The sequence below is a fragment of the Haliotis asinina genome, chromosome 16, assembly GCF_037392515.1.
Source record: "Haliotis asinina isolate JCU_RB_2024 chromosome 16, JCU_Hal_asi_v2, whole genome shotgun sequence".
Taxonomy (NCBI): Eukaryota; Metazoa; Mollusca; class Gastropoda; order Lepetellida; family Haliotidae; genus Haliotis; species Haliotis asinina.
The window spans coordinates 8,747,471-8,763,316 of record NC_090295.1 but is presented as its reverse complement, the minus strand read 5'-3'; the positions used below and the strand labels follow the sequence as shown (position 1 = coordinate 8,763,316).

Here is a 15,846-nt window from a genome sequence, read left to right as displayed (position 1 = left end):
AATAAACAAGGAGAATTAAATATAATCTGGAAAATATATTTTTGCTGTTTTCTTCTTTTGACATGCCCAAGCTTAAACGCAATTCATTGTCAAAAGGAGACAATTGCAGAACATTAAATGTCATTACTGTAAAATGATCAAAACATCAAATAAAAAGTTGACTAAATGTAAGTGTAATAGACCATTACATAAAATCTTCCATAATGTTCCTTTCTTTGTGCCTTAATGCTAAACCATAAGCCTGGTGAGAGAAAATGAACATTTGCCTACCTATCGGGAGGCTCCCCTTTTGTTTTTTGAAAAGCACCGTCTATGAAGTCGAGGTACCTCCGCATAGAAAACTGAAACAAATTCAAGATGAACAACCTTACAAGGGGTGTCTCACCTGGACAATTATTAAAATGCAACTGTTTTTATTGTTTTTTTCTACATATTATCCGTCAAGCTAAAGCAACAGTTTTTGCCAGGTTCCAGCCCAACGATCCAAGTTTTGTTTGACTTTTTATCTTGGTACCCCCCAAAAAACGCAAAATTGGCAATAAATGCATCACTAACTTCAGGGAACAAAATATGAAAGAAACATTTTGTGTGTTTGAGATAAGCAGAAGTCCTCTAGTCCAAACGTAGATATTAAAGTGCATCAAAATGCAATTTGAAACTACAATTGCTTGTTAAAGTGACTCCCCCCCTCCCCCCATTATGCCTACTGACAGCTTGCTTGTTTTGGAGACACTACCCACCCCCACTCTCAGATAACGTATTCCAAAGGACATAACTTATTTTAATGTTTTCACTTATTCATGCATAACGCCATGGGTTAAAACAAAATACTGAATGATCACCAAAGTGTCAGCTCTCAATATATTGTAAAAAGTGCCAAATGCCTGAAAAAAATGTTTTTGACAGATTAAATTTGGGGTGTTTTTTAAAAACGGCCTCGTCTAAATATAGATCAAGCAATCCAAATCTTTGAATGGTGATAATGACATGAAGACATCCATACTATACTGAACATATTTTATACCATAGTATTCTGAGCGCATGCTATCATCCAAGAGGTACCAAATGACCAAATGACAAATATATCGTTAACCACATTAACCGCATATCTGAAATTCTGGATATGACTTTGCTAAGGATTCCTTCAAAATAAAATGGAATTTTTTGCAAAAATCGACATCACGAATATAGTTAGGCCAACCACTTATGGGACACCCCTCGTAGAAGACCACACCGTGCTAGCTGCTAATATTTTTAACTGAAAATACATTAAAACAGGGACAATGACCCGGGACTGACCCGGGACTGATACTCCTAAATTCTCAGTGTCAAGTTGGTTATTCCATGCTCCTACTAGGGTTTGTTAGACTCAGTATTGGAGTGTAACAAATACTGCTGTGACTAAGTTTACTTTGACTGGCAACAAATATGCCCATATCAACAAATATTTCAAGCATATGTAAGGGAAGTAACTCTTCACTACAAAATGTGGGGTTTCAGATAACCACTCATGATAACTTAAAGTTTCATATGGAGCAGAGATCGTAAAATGCACCTGGAAGTATCAGATAGTTCTTAAACACAATCATTCAACCCTGTGTGGGTAAATTTCCCACACTTATGATTACTGACTTACTTGTGGTCCTATGAGGAATCCTCCAAAATAGTAACAATGACCAAAAATTTCTAACAATGATGGTGTTTTTTCCAACGCTGTCTGTGCTTGGTCAGGTGTCAATTCCACCTGAAACATCAACATGTTTCATTTGTCAATAACAACACACATAAAGCTACCTTTTGTACCAATTGAACTAAAACTGCCCACATGCATTATCTGTGACTGTGAGGTTGACAACATTAGCATGGGACGAAGGTTTTCTTGACACATTGACAAATACACACCATGTGCAGCAAGTCATACTTCCTGGTATTATCCTACTCAATGGAAACTTTACAATTCAAGCAACTTTTCTCCTGGTAAGCACGTGAAAGAATATGAAATCATCAAACCATCTTTGAGATTTTTTGGACATTTTAACTACAGTGTGTATCCACAATTTCTTTTTAAGCCCAGAACTGGTGGACCTGTGATTTTTCTGTAGTAAATGTTATGCTTCAGAGTCCAGGTCCAACTCCGAGTCAGTGAGTTTAGATTTAGCCTGTTTTTTTTTCAATATTCCAGTAATGGCAAGGGACACTCGAAAAGGGCTTCACACACTGTACCCAAATGGGGAATCAAACCCAGATCTTTGGCATCATGAGCAAATGCTTTAACAGCTGGGCTCCACCAACCGCCCTTACAGCATTTAAATGAAAATCCAAAATTGAAATCATAACAAAAACTCCATGGAAATTGACATTGTGTTCCAAGCTAAGGATTGTCAAGGTAAATCTGCAGAAAATGCGTGCAAGGGAGCCACAATGACACAGAGATAGCCTCACCTTGTTCTGTTTCCTGCGTCCATCATACACATCAAATATAATACTTGTAAGGCGGAGTGTCAGCACACAGTGGGGCATGGTCCACATGATCTGGTAGTCATCTGTCTCAACCTTGTAATACCCAGCCATCAGGTAAAACTGTAACCATAGAAACAAGTATTGCAATAAAATGGTTTTTACAATACAATGAAGTTGCTCCATAGTACTGAGTTCAACTTATATCCAAGGTGTAAACAAAATTGGTGATGCCATTTGAATGGACTCTACATCGCATTACAAATTATTGCACTTAGATAGCAATATGTGTGAGATTGCCTGTTTGCACGAGTGTCCACAAGTGCTAGCCTATTGTGTAATCTTGTTACAGTGAAACATGGATTCCCACTCAGGCACACAGTATACTGTGGAATCAGTCTTATCCCCCCCAATGACAGAGTGCCAGTCAAGGTACAAACAAGTACTTCTTTCAGCATCTTTTGGTATGACATGTACTGCAGACTTTGCAAATGCTCTATGATAATTACTACACTGAGTGAGTTAGTGAGTTTAGTTTTACGCTACACTCAGAAATATTCCAGCTATATGGCAGGGGTCTATAAATAATCAAGTCTGGACCAGACAATCCAGTGATCAACAACATGAGCATTGATCTGCGCTATTGGGAACCGATGACATGTGTCACCCAAGTCAGCGAGCCTGACCACTCAATCCTGTTAGTCGCCTCCTACGACAAGCATGGTCGCCTTTTATGGCAAGCCTTGGTTGCTGAAGGCCTATTCTACCCTGGGGCCTTCACGGGTCTACTTCACTGAGTGAACACTGGAAACAGGAAAATCATTTATTGCATAATACCCTACCCTTATCCTTACTTACTTATCCTTATCCTAGAATCTCCATGAGGGGCCACATTTTAAGGATTTTTCAGATAAATACAATGGTAATAACCTCTCATCTTTTTGTCTTGACACACAATGGAACCACACTTGACAAAACGTTTCTACTTGTGCAAATATTTGATTGAAACTATGGGGAAATTTTGATCTAATGTTAATCCATTTCCCCATAATCACTGACGTGACATCTACTCACTGTGTTAAAAATAAACGCCAAGGCCACAGACAGCGCTGTTCCCGGGATGAGGCAGAGAATGACATAGTCAACCAGGATATTGACAAGTGAGTGAGAGACAGCATCACCTGCAAACAAAACCTCCATATCTCAAAACTCACACACACACATACACTGCATGTCCATGATGCTTAAGGACCACATGAATTCTTCAGTTATGGTCGAGGTTTAGTACAGACTGGATGGAGTTTCATGTACAACTGTAAACAAAAGAAGAAGCTATAGTTCTGTAAACAAGCTCAGTAACACTGCTGCTCTCACAGTATAATCAAGGAGAGTCAAGTTTTGTGAGATTTGTGAGATTAAGGGATAATTTTCCAATGCTTTCATATATTGACCAGCTTTATGTGCGAGAAGGGTCGGTGTGATTAAGGGTCTTCAGTGAAATCATCCTTCATTTGTACCCGGCTCTTTTGGGAGGTAAACCTACATTAGCTTAACTTCTGGGGACCCGTCCATGATTTGGTAAAAGGAAACTGTTGTGGTTGCCAACCGAAAAGGGGCTGAGACTGATTTATGAGATGATTAAACTTGAATTCTGATTGGTGTGTTAGACCAAGCAGTGTAGTCGATTACATCGGCAAAAGGAAATCAAGGGTAGATAATATGAAATTGTGAGAACAGTATGGATCCAAGGGTTAGCATAAGTTTACCAAGAAGTTAATCAGGTATTGCAAATGGTTAAAGGTTGGTTGTAGCACTGATGTTTGCATGATTTTAAGCTCGGATCATGTTCTGAATGGATATAGGTGTCCTCATGTTCTGAATGGATATAGGTGTCCTCAAACAAGAAGCCTTCTGTCAAACTCTAATACCAGAAGTACATGATTATTGTTGTTTTGTCATCTTATTAACACTTTCAAAACTTGATGATGATCAAAAACTGGCATCAGTGTTGATTATTGATACCTGACTTATCCACTGCCACTGACAATGGCAACACATCTCAAGATGGATGAATATGTACACTACTAGCATCTCCAATACTCACCAAAATTGAAGTAACAGAGAACAAGGCCACAGACAGTGAAGAAGATGTGTTTGACTGGAGCAGGATGAAGGATGATCCAGCGCCGATACAGGAAGGCTAACGGGTAGCCTGAAAATATAAGTAACTTTGTTAAGGTACAAGAAGGTGCTGTCACTGAACCCTGGCCTACCTCACTCTCCCCAACCAACATCAAAATGTGAAAAGCCATAGATTTTAGAGTGAGAGCGTTTAGTTTTAGGCCACACTCAGCAATATTCCAGCTACATGGCGATGGTCTTTAAATAATCGAGTCTGGATCAGAAAATCCAGTGATCAACAACATGAGCATCCATCTGCGTAATTGGGAACCTATGACATGAACAGAGTCAGCTAGCCTGGCCACCCAATCCTGTTAGTCAGCTCTTACAAGCATGGGTTAGTGAAGGCCAATATTCATACTCAGGCCTTTACTGGTTTGTAGATTTTAGAGGTTAAGAGGGCAATCATTCAAATTTCAGGGGTGTGGACTTACATTTTCATTTGAGATCACTAGTTAATAAACAGGCACAAATATATGTATATTTTTAAATCACATTCAAATAACAAACCATATTATTAAGACGCCAAAATGTACTTCTAGCATATTTCGAAACTGCAAAGCATGGGTAAAATTGCATTCATTAAAAGAGTGACTTCATTATTTTAGCATAAAAATAAATGTGCCCCTTCCTTTACATTCTCTTTCCACAGTGGTTACTTGTCACATCTTCCTACGTAACCTCTGTTCTAATCCAACCCTTTCATGGTGCAGGTGTTCAAGACTCGTGATTGGAGGCAATCAGATTTAGTAGTGCAATCAGTGGCCTTGTTTCAAAAGTGATTGTTCGAAAGATCTCGGTAATTTCCGGATGCATCATGAAAACTAGAACCTCTTCCCGAGCGCGATACTCAAATGTTTCTTCAAGACAGAACTCAGTCATGTCATTTTGTTTCTCCACATTGCTTGCATTTGTCAAGTTGAATCTAAGTCAATGAAACATGTGTTCTGATTGGACAGAAAGAAAGGGAGATACATCTACTGCTATTTTTTGTCGCTAGGGAATTTTATGAGAACCACGAAATATGGCCGTATGAGAACAGAGGTTCATAGGAAGATGTGACAAGTAACCTCTGAGGGAAGAGAATGCTTCCTTTAAACAAAAAGTATATTACCACAGGTCAAAGCCAGCTTGACACTAAAATATTCCACAAACAGGCAAACAAATATGACTTGCTTTAAATTTATAATATGTACCAAAAAATTTGAATAGAGTGACATAAAATGACTTGCATGATGTACGTGTTTATCTACATCCAGTATGAGCTGCTAATCCGTATCCAGTGGTTAGTTATCCTTGCCATGCGGATATAATCAGATACATACAGGAAACCTGCAGTGTCATGACTTGTTGATTTGACACCTCAGAATCTATCTTGCATCTGTTAGCACGGGTAGTATTCATTTCAAGAGGATGATCAAAACATCTCAAACCAATATTTCATATATTCATAACATTCCCTGATTATGGATCAGACATCAAAACAGGTTGGTCAGCAATAAATAGAAACACAAATTCGAGCAATACTGATGACAATCAGTCAACATTTGAACATAAACATATGTCCACTAGTTGATTAACATTGTCATTTTTCTGTTTAGTTAATGTCACCCATGCAGAAAATCACTGTTGTTAACTCAATAACTGGTCAAACTGACAACTCCTAGCCCTTACTGATCCAAGATAAAATGAAAATGGTGACACATAATCATTGGTAATCAGTGATAATTATCAGGGCCCAGTTTCACAAAGTTATCTTAGCACTGCAGCTATCACAAACCTATGTTACAATCATCAGAGCACTGTGATCACTTTGAGGTACACAACCTATGTCACAAAACAAATATGAAATGTTAATCATAGGGCTGTTAAGCAAGCAGTCTGTCTTATAGTCCCTAAACTGTATATTTTCTCCTTTTTTCTAGTTTCCTGCTGTCTAGCCTTTCACACAAATTCCCTAAATGAAACAAGTCTTGATGACCTCAGGTTCTGAATTTCCCATCACACTAGAGCTCTTTTTCAATTTAAATGGAATTATTTGTTACTATCAAAATGAAATATATTCAGAGGCTAAAAGTAAGTCTGTTAAACATGAAACATACCACTTCAGCAGGGATTGGGAAAGAGAACATTGGCAATGGCCCATTTTCAGAATTATTAACCATTTTCTGAATTTAGAATGGGCCACTGCCCTTGTGTCAGTAGTAAACTTCCAAATATTAAGGGGCGATTTTTCATTCTAATGTGCAAAATGGCCTATGGCCCCTGCCTTTCCCAATCCCTGCTTCAGGAGTAATTCTGATATTTTCCTTACCAAAGTGAGATTAATTCAACCCAAACTTCGCTACAATAATTATACATTGCAAGGTGTCAGTGTTCAAAACCATGCAACATTTAAACCGTTTCAATCCATACTGAGCATGTCATGCAAGGACACCTCAGCACAAGGTAACACATCAGAAACATCTTCCCATTCATCTGAACCCCCCCCACCCCACCCCACCCCCCCCCAGTCTTGCAGTTATCAAAACATGGATCTTTACATCTGTTCTGGGTGTTTCCTGCTCGTTATTGTGTAAAAAGGTGGCTGAATTTGACACAAGTGCTTAGAACTTCCACATAACTACAAAAAAGAGATTAACACCTTTGTTCAGAGCATTTGCAAAATAATAAGTAGCTGCTACATATATTTCTGAAGACAGCGTCAACAAATTTCAGTCTAGTGAACCATGGACGTCTGCTTCCTAACATATTTCCATATACTAACACAGATCTACTGAAAAGGATGTCAAATAACAAACTGGGCTTTATACTCTGCTACCCTATACTGCATAGCAACCAGTCATCGCCGTGTACCAGTTAGCGCCACTTTCTCAATATAGCGCATGCGCAGATCTGATCGTGTCAATTTCAATGTTTTTCCAACAGGAATTTTGAGATAGATGTTGGCTACCCTAAAACCTTTCCATGGTTAGTAAACAAATATTCAAACCAATAGATACAAGTTTGTTTTTCTCTAAAATTGTAAGAGCAAGGTCGGGGGAATGTCATGTGATCGATAGGGTGGGGCTGTAACTTTTTAAAAAAAGTCTTAAAAAGTTACACCAACATATGTTTCTAGTTACAAAGCAACATTTTCCTATATAGTTTTGTATAAAATTTCACATAAAAGATAAATACAACTCCTCTTGAACATGTCCATGTTTTTGTAAATCTTTTTCTTCTTCTTACTGACATCCGACATCTGCTAATCTGCACAGATTTCTGTCCTTGTCAGTTGAATTTGCGATGTACTTGCGTTGTGTGAACTTTAATTAAAATTACTTACTAGATTTGCATATTGTTTCAGAAGACTCAGACTAAAACAAATTCCAAAACAATCATCCGGTTATTTCATTGAAACTTTGTAATAACATCAACCACAACAAAACACAATGAACCACTTAAGATCTTTTATTTGTTTTAGTTACATGTTTTAATAACATGTAGTAGATAAAAAAATTATAAACATAAATTATAATATCTACTGTATTGCTTTTATTTATTTTACAAACGCCTACCAATCTTTTGGAATACGTAGTGTTTAGTCTGCGAAATTCACCAACAGTCAATACAAGTTAATATAAAGAGAAAATAGATCTGTTGGTCCAAGATCGGAATATCAGTTAAGCTGCATGCTTAACACTTAAATAATCTGGCGTGATTTACATTTTGGTTTCCTTTTCCACATATCCACAAACAAAATTTCAGTTCGATATGACAGTTAGAAACAATTCAATGAGGTGAATAAAACATTTACAAAATCAGCTCATATTAGCATTCATGCACATTCAAAATAACGTGAACTATTCGAAAGTGGCAATAACTGTTCCTGTTAGTGTTAGTTGTTTGGAAAGCACAGTATGTACTTCCGCACTTCCTGTTGGTCGCGCAATAGAAAAACACGATTGGTGACTGTACACAAGCAAGATACATCGGTAAATAGCTAATCTATCACCATGAAAACTTTTATTTCATTTGGTTGAGGAACTACGGGGGAAATCGTGAAAGACCGCTAAAATATGGCGATAACTGGTTGCTAGCCTGTACATCATTCATATTTAGATTTGATTTCTAGATGGCTGAGCAGTGGAATTAGTCACTGTTACACTGAAGACCAAATTCAAGTAGTTAAGCGGTGGTCATAATACATATAATATTATACAAGATCTCACAACAATATATCATTGGTTTTAGGATGTCATACATTCTTGCATTTCTGTGCTCACTCCAGAGGTTGCATGACATGGATATTGTAGTTCTTGTATGATGGCTTGTGTTTAGGATATTACTGTGTCCTGCACCTCAGTGACATGTTTACAACTGCGATAGCAGACACCAACAATTCACAAGGATATGTAATACCAGACATTCATGGACATAACTCCCTCTGTTGACTTCTTGCTTTTACTGGAATTAGGTGCAGGTAGAAACCTGCCTGAACATCCAAGGGTTGGAAATGAAGGATAGAAGTTAACAGTATTATATGATATTAAGGAATCTTGATATCATCATAATTTAAGGTATACTGGGAGTTGAAAAGGTAAGTTACTCTAGACAACAAAGAATCATTTAATTTCCAATTCTTCTCAACTCAACATATAAAAGCCATTCACAAAATACAAAACATATAGTTAGAGATATGCTGACAATGTGGAAACTATCACTTCTAAATAAGTCAGTATGACGGGATCTGGTCAAGTCCTTTCACAGCTGAGTTTATTGGTTGCATAAGAAGAGCATACTGCTAGCAGAACTGAACAAATACTCACACTGTCATTTTTTTCTTTTACGTACAAAGTATCATCTTAGACCTCAGATGTAGCAACGACTGAAATAGCCTCCTTAAAAGTACACCTAATACTTGGAAAGCATGTCCTGATTGGGTGTAAATTTTGGGCTTCCACAACATAAATGGGCATTCCATCTTTAGATGGCTAAAATGAGTTAATGGGTCAACAAAGATGTGATCAATAGATTCCTGGTAGGCTAATGCCATAAGATGTAATAAAGGGGGGAAGTGGGAGTGGAAGGGAAAACCAGGCAATGGAGAAGTATGTTTTGGTAGGAAGCCAGGGAGCATGATCACTGGAGGGTTTGGGAAGCCAGGAGATGGACAGGTGGGAACAGGCTGGAAAGTGGGAGGGGATGGGGTAAAGGTGAGTGAGTGAGTTTTGTTTTATGCCACACTCGGCAATACTCCAGCTATATGGTGGTGGTTTGTAAATAATCAAGTATGGACCAGACAATTCAGTGATCAACAGCATGAACATCAATCTGTGCAATTGCCATCAACATGTGTAAACCAAGTCCGTGAACCTAACAACCTGATCCCGTTAGTAGCCTCATATGAAATTAGTATGGGTGTCTAAAGGCCAGGGCCTAGATTTTCAAAACTCTCTTAGTGCTAAGATAGTCGAAATGTTAATGTATGGGACTTTTGACAATCTTAGCACTAAGAGAGCTTCGAAAATCCCGGCCCAGTATTCTAACCCAAACCTTCACAGGTTGGGGAAAAGGTAATCAAGGTCAGGGAGGGGAAGCAGGTGTTGGGAGGTGGAAAAGAAACATGATAGGTTGAGAAGTGGCATGAGGATGCCATATCTCAGTCAGAATTCCCTAATGTCACTGATTTTTACCTCAATCACTGCCTCGATCCAAAAGATGACAGTGATTTCTACCGAAGGAAATCTGCAGGTAATGCTCTGTTACTTTGATCACACAGCTTGGTGGGTGCTTGTGCTCTACAAGTTAACAATGTCTAGATTTTCCCATCCTGCTTCCAATAAGTAGTTCCCACACCAGCATAAGCCTCTCAAGGAATTACCTGACCAAACCAATCACCACTGTAGCCAATCTTGATGGCTCTAATTTAAGATTATGACATGTGGTTTACACACAGTTTACTTGGCACTTGATCATATCAGACTGATGTGTCTGGACATTTAGACACAGATGTCTATAAAATGAGTTGCTTTTAAATGGGCACACGGCTTGGTCAGACTAGCAGAACAGGGAGACAAATCTCTCAATCTGCAAACTCAAATATAATGACATGTTGAATTAATAGTTATAGTAAATGTTTAACCCTCAATACTTAAAGTTTCCTACATGATCTTTTTCACCTACTCATACACACCACAAATCTGATCATATTTATGACAGCCAATACTATTGTGGTTATTCCCAGATACTTAACTTGGATTTAAACCTTAGTATCTGAAAGATAACTTTCTAACATCTACAGGATGGACATATGTTGATTTTAACTTGATTTTAACTTTGTACATATGATGATAGTTACTAAATATCAAACAGTACATAGTACAAATGATCATTGCAGAGAGCAATCATGACAAAACTACAATAGAATGGGTTGCAGAAAACCTTGTCTTGATTCCAAAAGCAACAATACAACCAAAACATGCTAAAAAGACGACAACAAAACTCACAAATGAGGCCAAATTAAAAAATGTTGCGGTTCTAATTACACCTCTGTAGAATTTAGGGTAAGTAGGTAAGATTCATAGGGTTTTTTAAAAAAAATTTTAGAAGTAAAATACAACTAATAACACATAGTCGAACCCTCTTTACTCGAACCCCACATATCTGGAAACCCTGCCTTCCGGACGATTTTTATGTGAAACGAAACTTATGTTCATTAATTGTACTCGCTTAACCAGACCCCGCGCTTCAGGACCCGGACGGCGAATTTTCAAACCATTCTTATAGATTTCCATTGAAAAATGATCCAGTCATCTGGACGGGTGCACTAGGGACACGTGTCACTCAGGTTGTTCTTTAGGATTTGGCAGGTGTGGAAACATCTTATTAGTAATGAAAACACATGTTAAGTAGGATTAAGGTAAACTAAACTGTACTGTATCTAACACTTATAAATCAGCCCCTACTATCTGTCGTGATGCAAGTTAAAAATAGCCTGCCACATGATCTAAATCATGATTAAGTCTAAGTCATCTGATCCTGTCCGGATTAATTTCTGCAAACAGCATAAGTTCGACGCGATGTCATATGTTTTTAGAGCATTTAAAATTAAAAAAAAAGAACATGCAATTGGCAAAATAGAGACTTTTTCTCATCGATTTACGTTTTTCATCTAACTTACCACCTGAGGCTTCACATGCTACATGATTACGTTCGAGACAACCTGACAAATGGTAACCTATGTTCCGCCTTCCATGTATTATTGGTACACTTACGTGTTATGATGATTCACTCTTATTACTCTTGACTGTTGATTTATTGATATACGTACATGATAATTATTTGCTTTCATTTAATATTCACATTTTGCTTGTTTGCTCCAGTTAACCGGGCATCTCGCTATCCGGACGATTTTCAAGTGAAACCAAAACATCTTGAAAGCTCATTTTATTCTTATCACTTAAAAAAATAGGGTCAGCACCCAAATTCAAGGGAATGTCGGGTAATTGGAACATAGTTTTAGGCCTGAAAACTGTGATTTCTTAATAGTTACTAAAGGACCATTGTCACATTTGTTTTAATCCAAAGAGACACATAACATAACAAAGGTACATGAGTGTGAGCCATATCAATGAAATTATAGGAATTTGTTTCCCAGCACTGGTTGCTAACTTGTGACAGATAGTACTTGGGTTTCATCCCCGAGGGAAGGTAGTATCAGTTTAGATGACAGTTATATCATGTTACATTCTGATAAAGCTGATAGGAGAGAGATGACAGGGCCAAACATAGTATGTTATGGTCACAAATATAATATTCTGTTAAGTACCAAGGAATCTACTTTCAAACCTGGGCTGGCTACCTGCCATCTCTGGATGTAGAACGCAACGTCACAGAAGAACTGTGGCATCATGGCATTGCTCATGACATCACTTTGTCATGGTGACGTGACATTTTACCCTTGTATAAAAACTATGTACCCCGATCATCACTAACCTCCTGAAAGACAGTTCACATAGTCTGTGAAATAGAATCTGGACAAGGATAAATTATTATCAACAGCAGCAGCTGATATTAACATGTATCAAAATATTTACATGTATCTTACAATCAGCCTCTAACATACCTCAGAGAGATAATGAATTGAAACGAAATTACAGATCAGGTTAACCGGTTAAGATTGACAAAAGTCACAAACTAGACACTTGGTGAAGGCATTTTATCTGCTGAACACACTAGTTCAACACACCCACACCCACAAGGCTACTGCTATTCAGGTGAGTTAAACCTGGCCTAGCACTTTAACAGTGAGAAACAATTGTTAATTTCAGTCATGTTTACTGATGTAGACTCCAGGTGAGAGATCAGGTCACCAGTTACTTAATGTAAGCTATCACATGAACATGATATGTTCTCTAGTATTCCTGTACACCAATCTTTTCATGAAACAAATAAGTCCTATGTTGCAGATTCGATTCTCACAGTTACCATCAATACCGTTGGAAACCTCTACATCGTTAGCGATCGAAAACGATATATGTATACCACTTGGTATGTACACCTATATTTAGATATTTCAAGAAATAACATTGCATTTTTAAACATACATTAGAAACAAATAACAGCTGAGAATGAAGTTTGTATTGAACAGTTTACATGAGGGTATGGTACCAGCTGGAATATCTTCTTGTCAGCTTCTGATAATTATGGAATGAGTGTGTGAGTTTAGTTTTACGCTGCCCTTGCCAATATTCAGGTCTGACTACCTGATCCCATTTACCCACCTTTCACAACAAGCATGGGTTACTGAAGATATTTCTGACCTTCATCATCTCAGGTGATATATGTAAGTTGTGTAAATGTGCCAACCCATTTATTTTTTCCTTAAACCACAATACCTGTCACTCACATATGATATAGTGATTCTTCTTTTCTCTGAACATGTTATATTTAATTTTGTAAAGCAGATATGTGACTGTGAGTCTGTTGATACTTGTCTTAATGTAATGGTCAGGGGCCAATCCACTAAGGGCAGTGTTCCCCCATGCACATTTAGGTGGGCACAGCGCCCTGCCTTTTGACTTTTGCACCCTGCCCTTTTTCGCCTCAATCGCAGTCGTTTACTATGATGACTGTGTATTTTGAAGATTTGAAATGCTTTTTTCAAATTCTAATCTTAAAATACTGAGATGAGTTAAAACGAACTTTAGAACTGAAATTATAAGACAATTTGACTTCTTATACATTTTGTTGTTTTTTCAATAATCCTCACCAACATGCCCTTTGAGGTTATGAAGTGCCCTTTTCCATGAATTTACCCTGCCCTTTCTGAACCCTAGGGGGAACACTAACTAAGGGTTCATAGTAATATGTAATCTGAAAGTCTTTGACAAACTATACAACAATGATAGCTCATAACATTAGGAAGGCTTTGCGGATTGGGACCAAGAAGCTATTTTCATCCATACAATAACTATTCACACTTATAACAATACAAGATAAATCCATTTAAAAGAGGTAACAAAAGCACTATTATAACTAGTGTTTCCAGCAATATGAAAATGATAAATGACATTTCCAGATTTCAAAGTCAAATCTATAATGTTTTCATTTTTTATACCTTCAGCCAATTACAAACAACCTGTGTATTTCTACAAATGAGATCTGAAAATGAAGTGGTACACTCATACCCTCTGAAACTCTCAGAATAAACCTTGGATCTTAATGATAACAACAAGCCCATTTTGAAAGGAGTGAGGTGGGGTTTAGGACGCTTTCAGCAATATTCCACTAATACCATGGTAGGATAGGTTTCACCATTTTCATTGGAACCAAACACAGACAGTCTTGTACAGTACACATTATTCAGCTGCACACAGTCTTTTGGAGTCTCCACTGAAAAAGTATCAGGCTTTCATCAGTACAAAGCATGGTGTTCCCGGACACCTGCCATTCAGCCAGCCATGCTACTGTAATAAAGTTAACACCTGACAGCACTCTGGTAACAGATGTATAAACTGCCACATATATAGAGCCATTAACAGTAGCATTAATCAATGAAGAGCTGATCTCATCCACAATAACAATATCAAGTAGAGTACTTTTCTTCTAATCTACAAAATATCAAACGTATATTATCATATGTGATTCTAAGAATAATACCTAACACCTCATAGCTGTATATACAGATGATGTAGAGGTGAATGTTGTTTCTCCCTAGTCCATAAACCAGAAACTGACATAGTTTAAACTAATAACCTTTCTGTTTTATAATAAATACAAGCACAACAGAAAATTCAGGGATATCCTAGTCCTGGGGTTTCTGGGCTATTTTTAGTAACTCAGGTCAATATTGTAAATTATCGAACTGGTAACAGGGCCAGCATGCATTTCTAAAGGCTGTCATGTGGTCTCTTCTTGATTACAGAAATCATTTCTCCAATATATAATATATATCTGAATCCCATACAACTAATTCCACTGAATCACCCACCTCTATAACATCACAGCCAGTAGACATCAGTGAGAGCAGTATAAACATCTGCATTTACCACAAAGCTGGCTACAGTGAACTTGAAATATGCATGTACAATCTGAGAAAACTGAAGTATTTTTGCCTGATATTTAGTTCTAGATTTTCCAGTTGCTGCATTTCATGATGACAATTTCATCTCTATGACAAGAATTTGATGACCTTTCATTTTTTGTGGCATTCTAACATGTCATGACTTGCTTTCTGGTTCAGAGATAATTTTCTGAGATGACTGAGTGATGCCTTTTGCAGTTGTGTTACAAACATAAGTAACGTCATATCCCTCTGGTGATATCACTTCCATTTTTCCTGTTGACAATACTTAAATATACTTGACATTCAAATTCTAAGGTTTCTTATGACATAATGTTCGGTGGTAGTACAAAAATACATCCGAGAATATCATGTAAAGACCTTATTCTGACACACTGGTCAGTGACCTGCCTATTAACAAAGGTTCAAAACATTTTGTTAAAGGGTCTTCTGGCAACTTCACACACACCCCATTGGTTCCCAAAAGAAGATGGAAAGCATTACTTGTCCAGGCAGCCAAAACTGGTTCCAAAAGGTATACACCTTCCAGATTGATTTCATGCAAGCAGAAGCCAGATATTGTCTTGTGGGATTTTCAAATTTCATAAGTGAGTTTAGTTGCCACTGCATTCAGCAATATTCCAGCTAATTTGTGGTGA

At 37.6% G+C, this 15,846-nt stretch overlaps 1 protein-coding gene across 1 annotated transcript in view; it reads right to left on the bottom strand.

The window, feature by feature from the left end:
- LOC137268158 (lysophospholipid acyltransferase 5-like) overlaps positions 1-15,846 on the bottom strand; it is a 34,969-nt gene that overhangs the window by 12,451 nt on the left and 6,672 nt on the right. The window contains exons 2-6 of the mRNA XM_067802686.1: positions 4,562-4,669; positions 3,532-3,638; positions 2,443-2,580; positions 1,637-1,744; positions 271-341 (exon numbers count right to left, since the gene is read on the bottom strand). Coding sequence (XP_067658787.1) covers positions 271-341; positions 1,637-1,744; positions 2,443-2,580; positions 3,532-3,638; positions 4,562-4,669 — 532 coding nt within the window. The remainder of the gene's footprint in view (positions 1-270; positions 342-1,636; positions 1,745-2,442; positions 2,581-3,531; positions 3,639-4,561; positions 4,670-15,846) is intronic.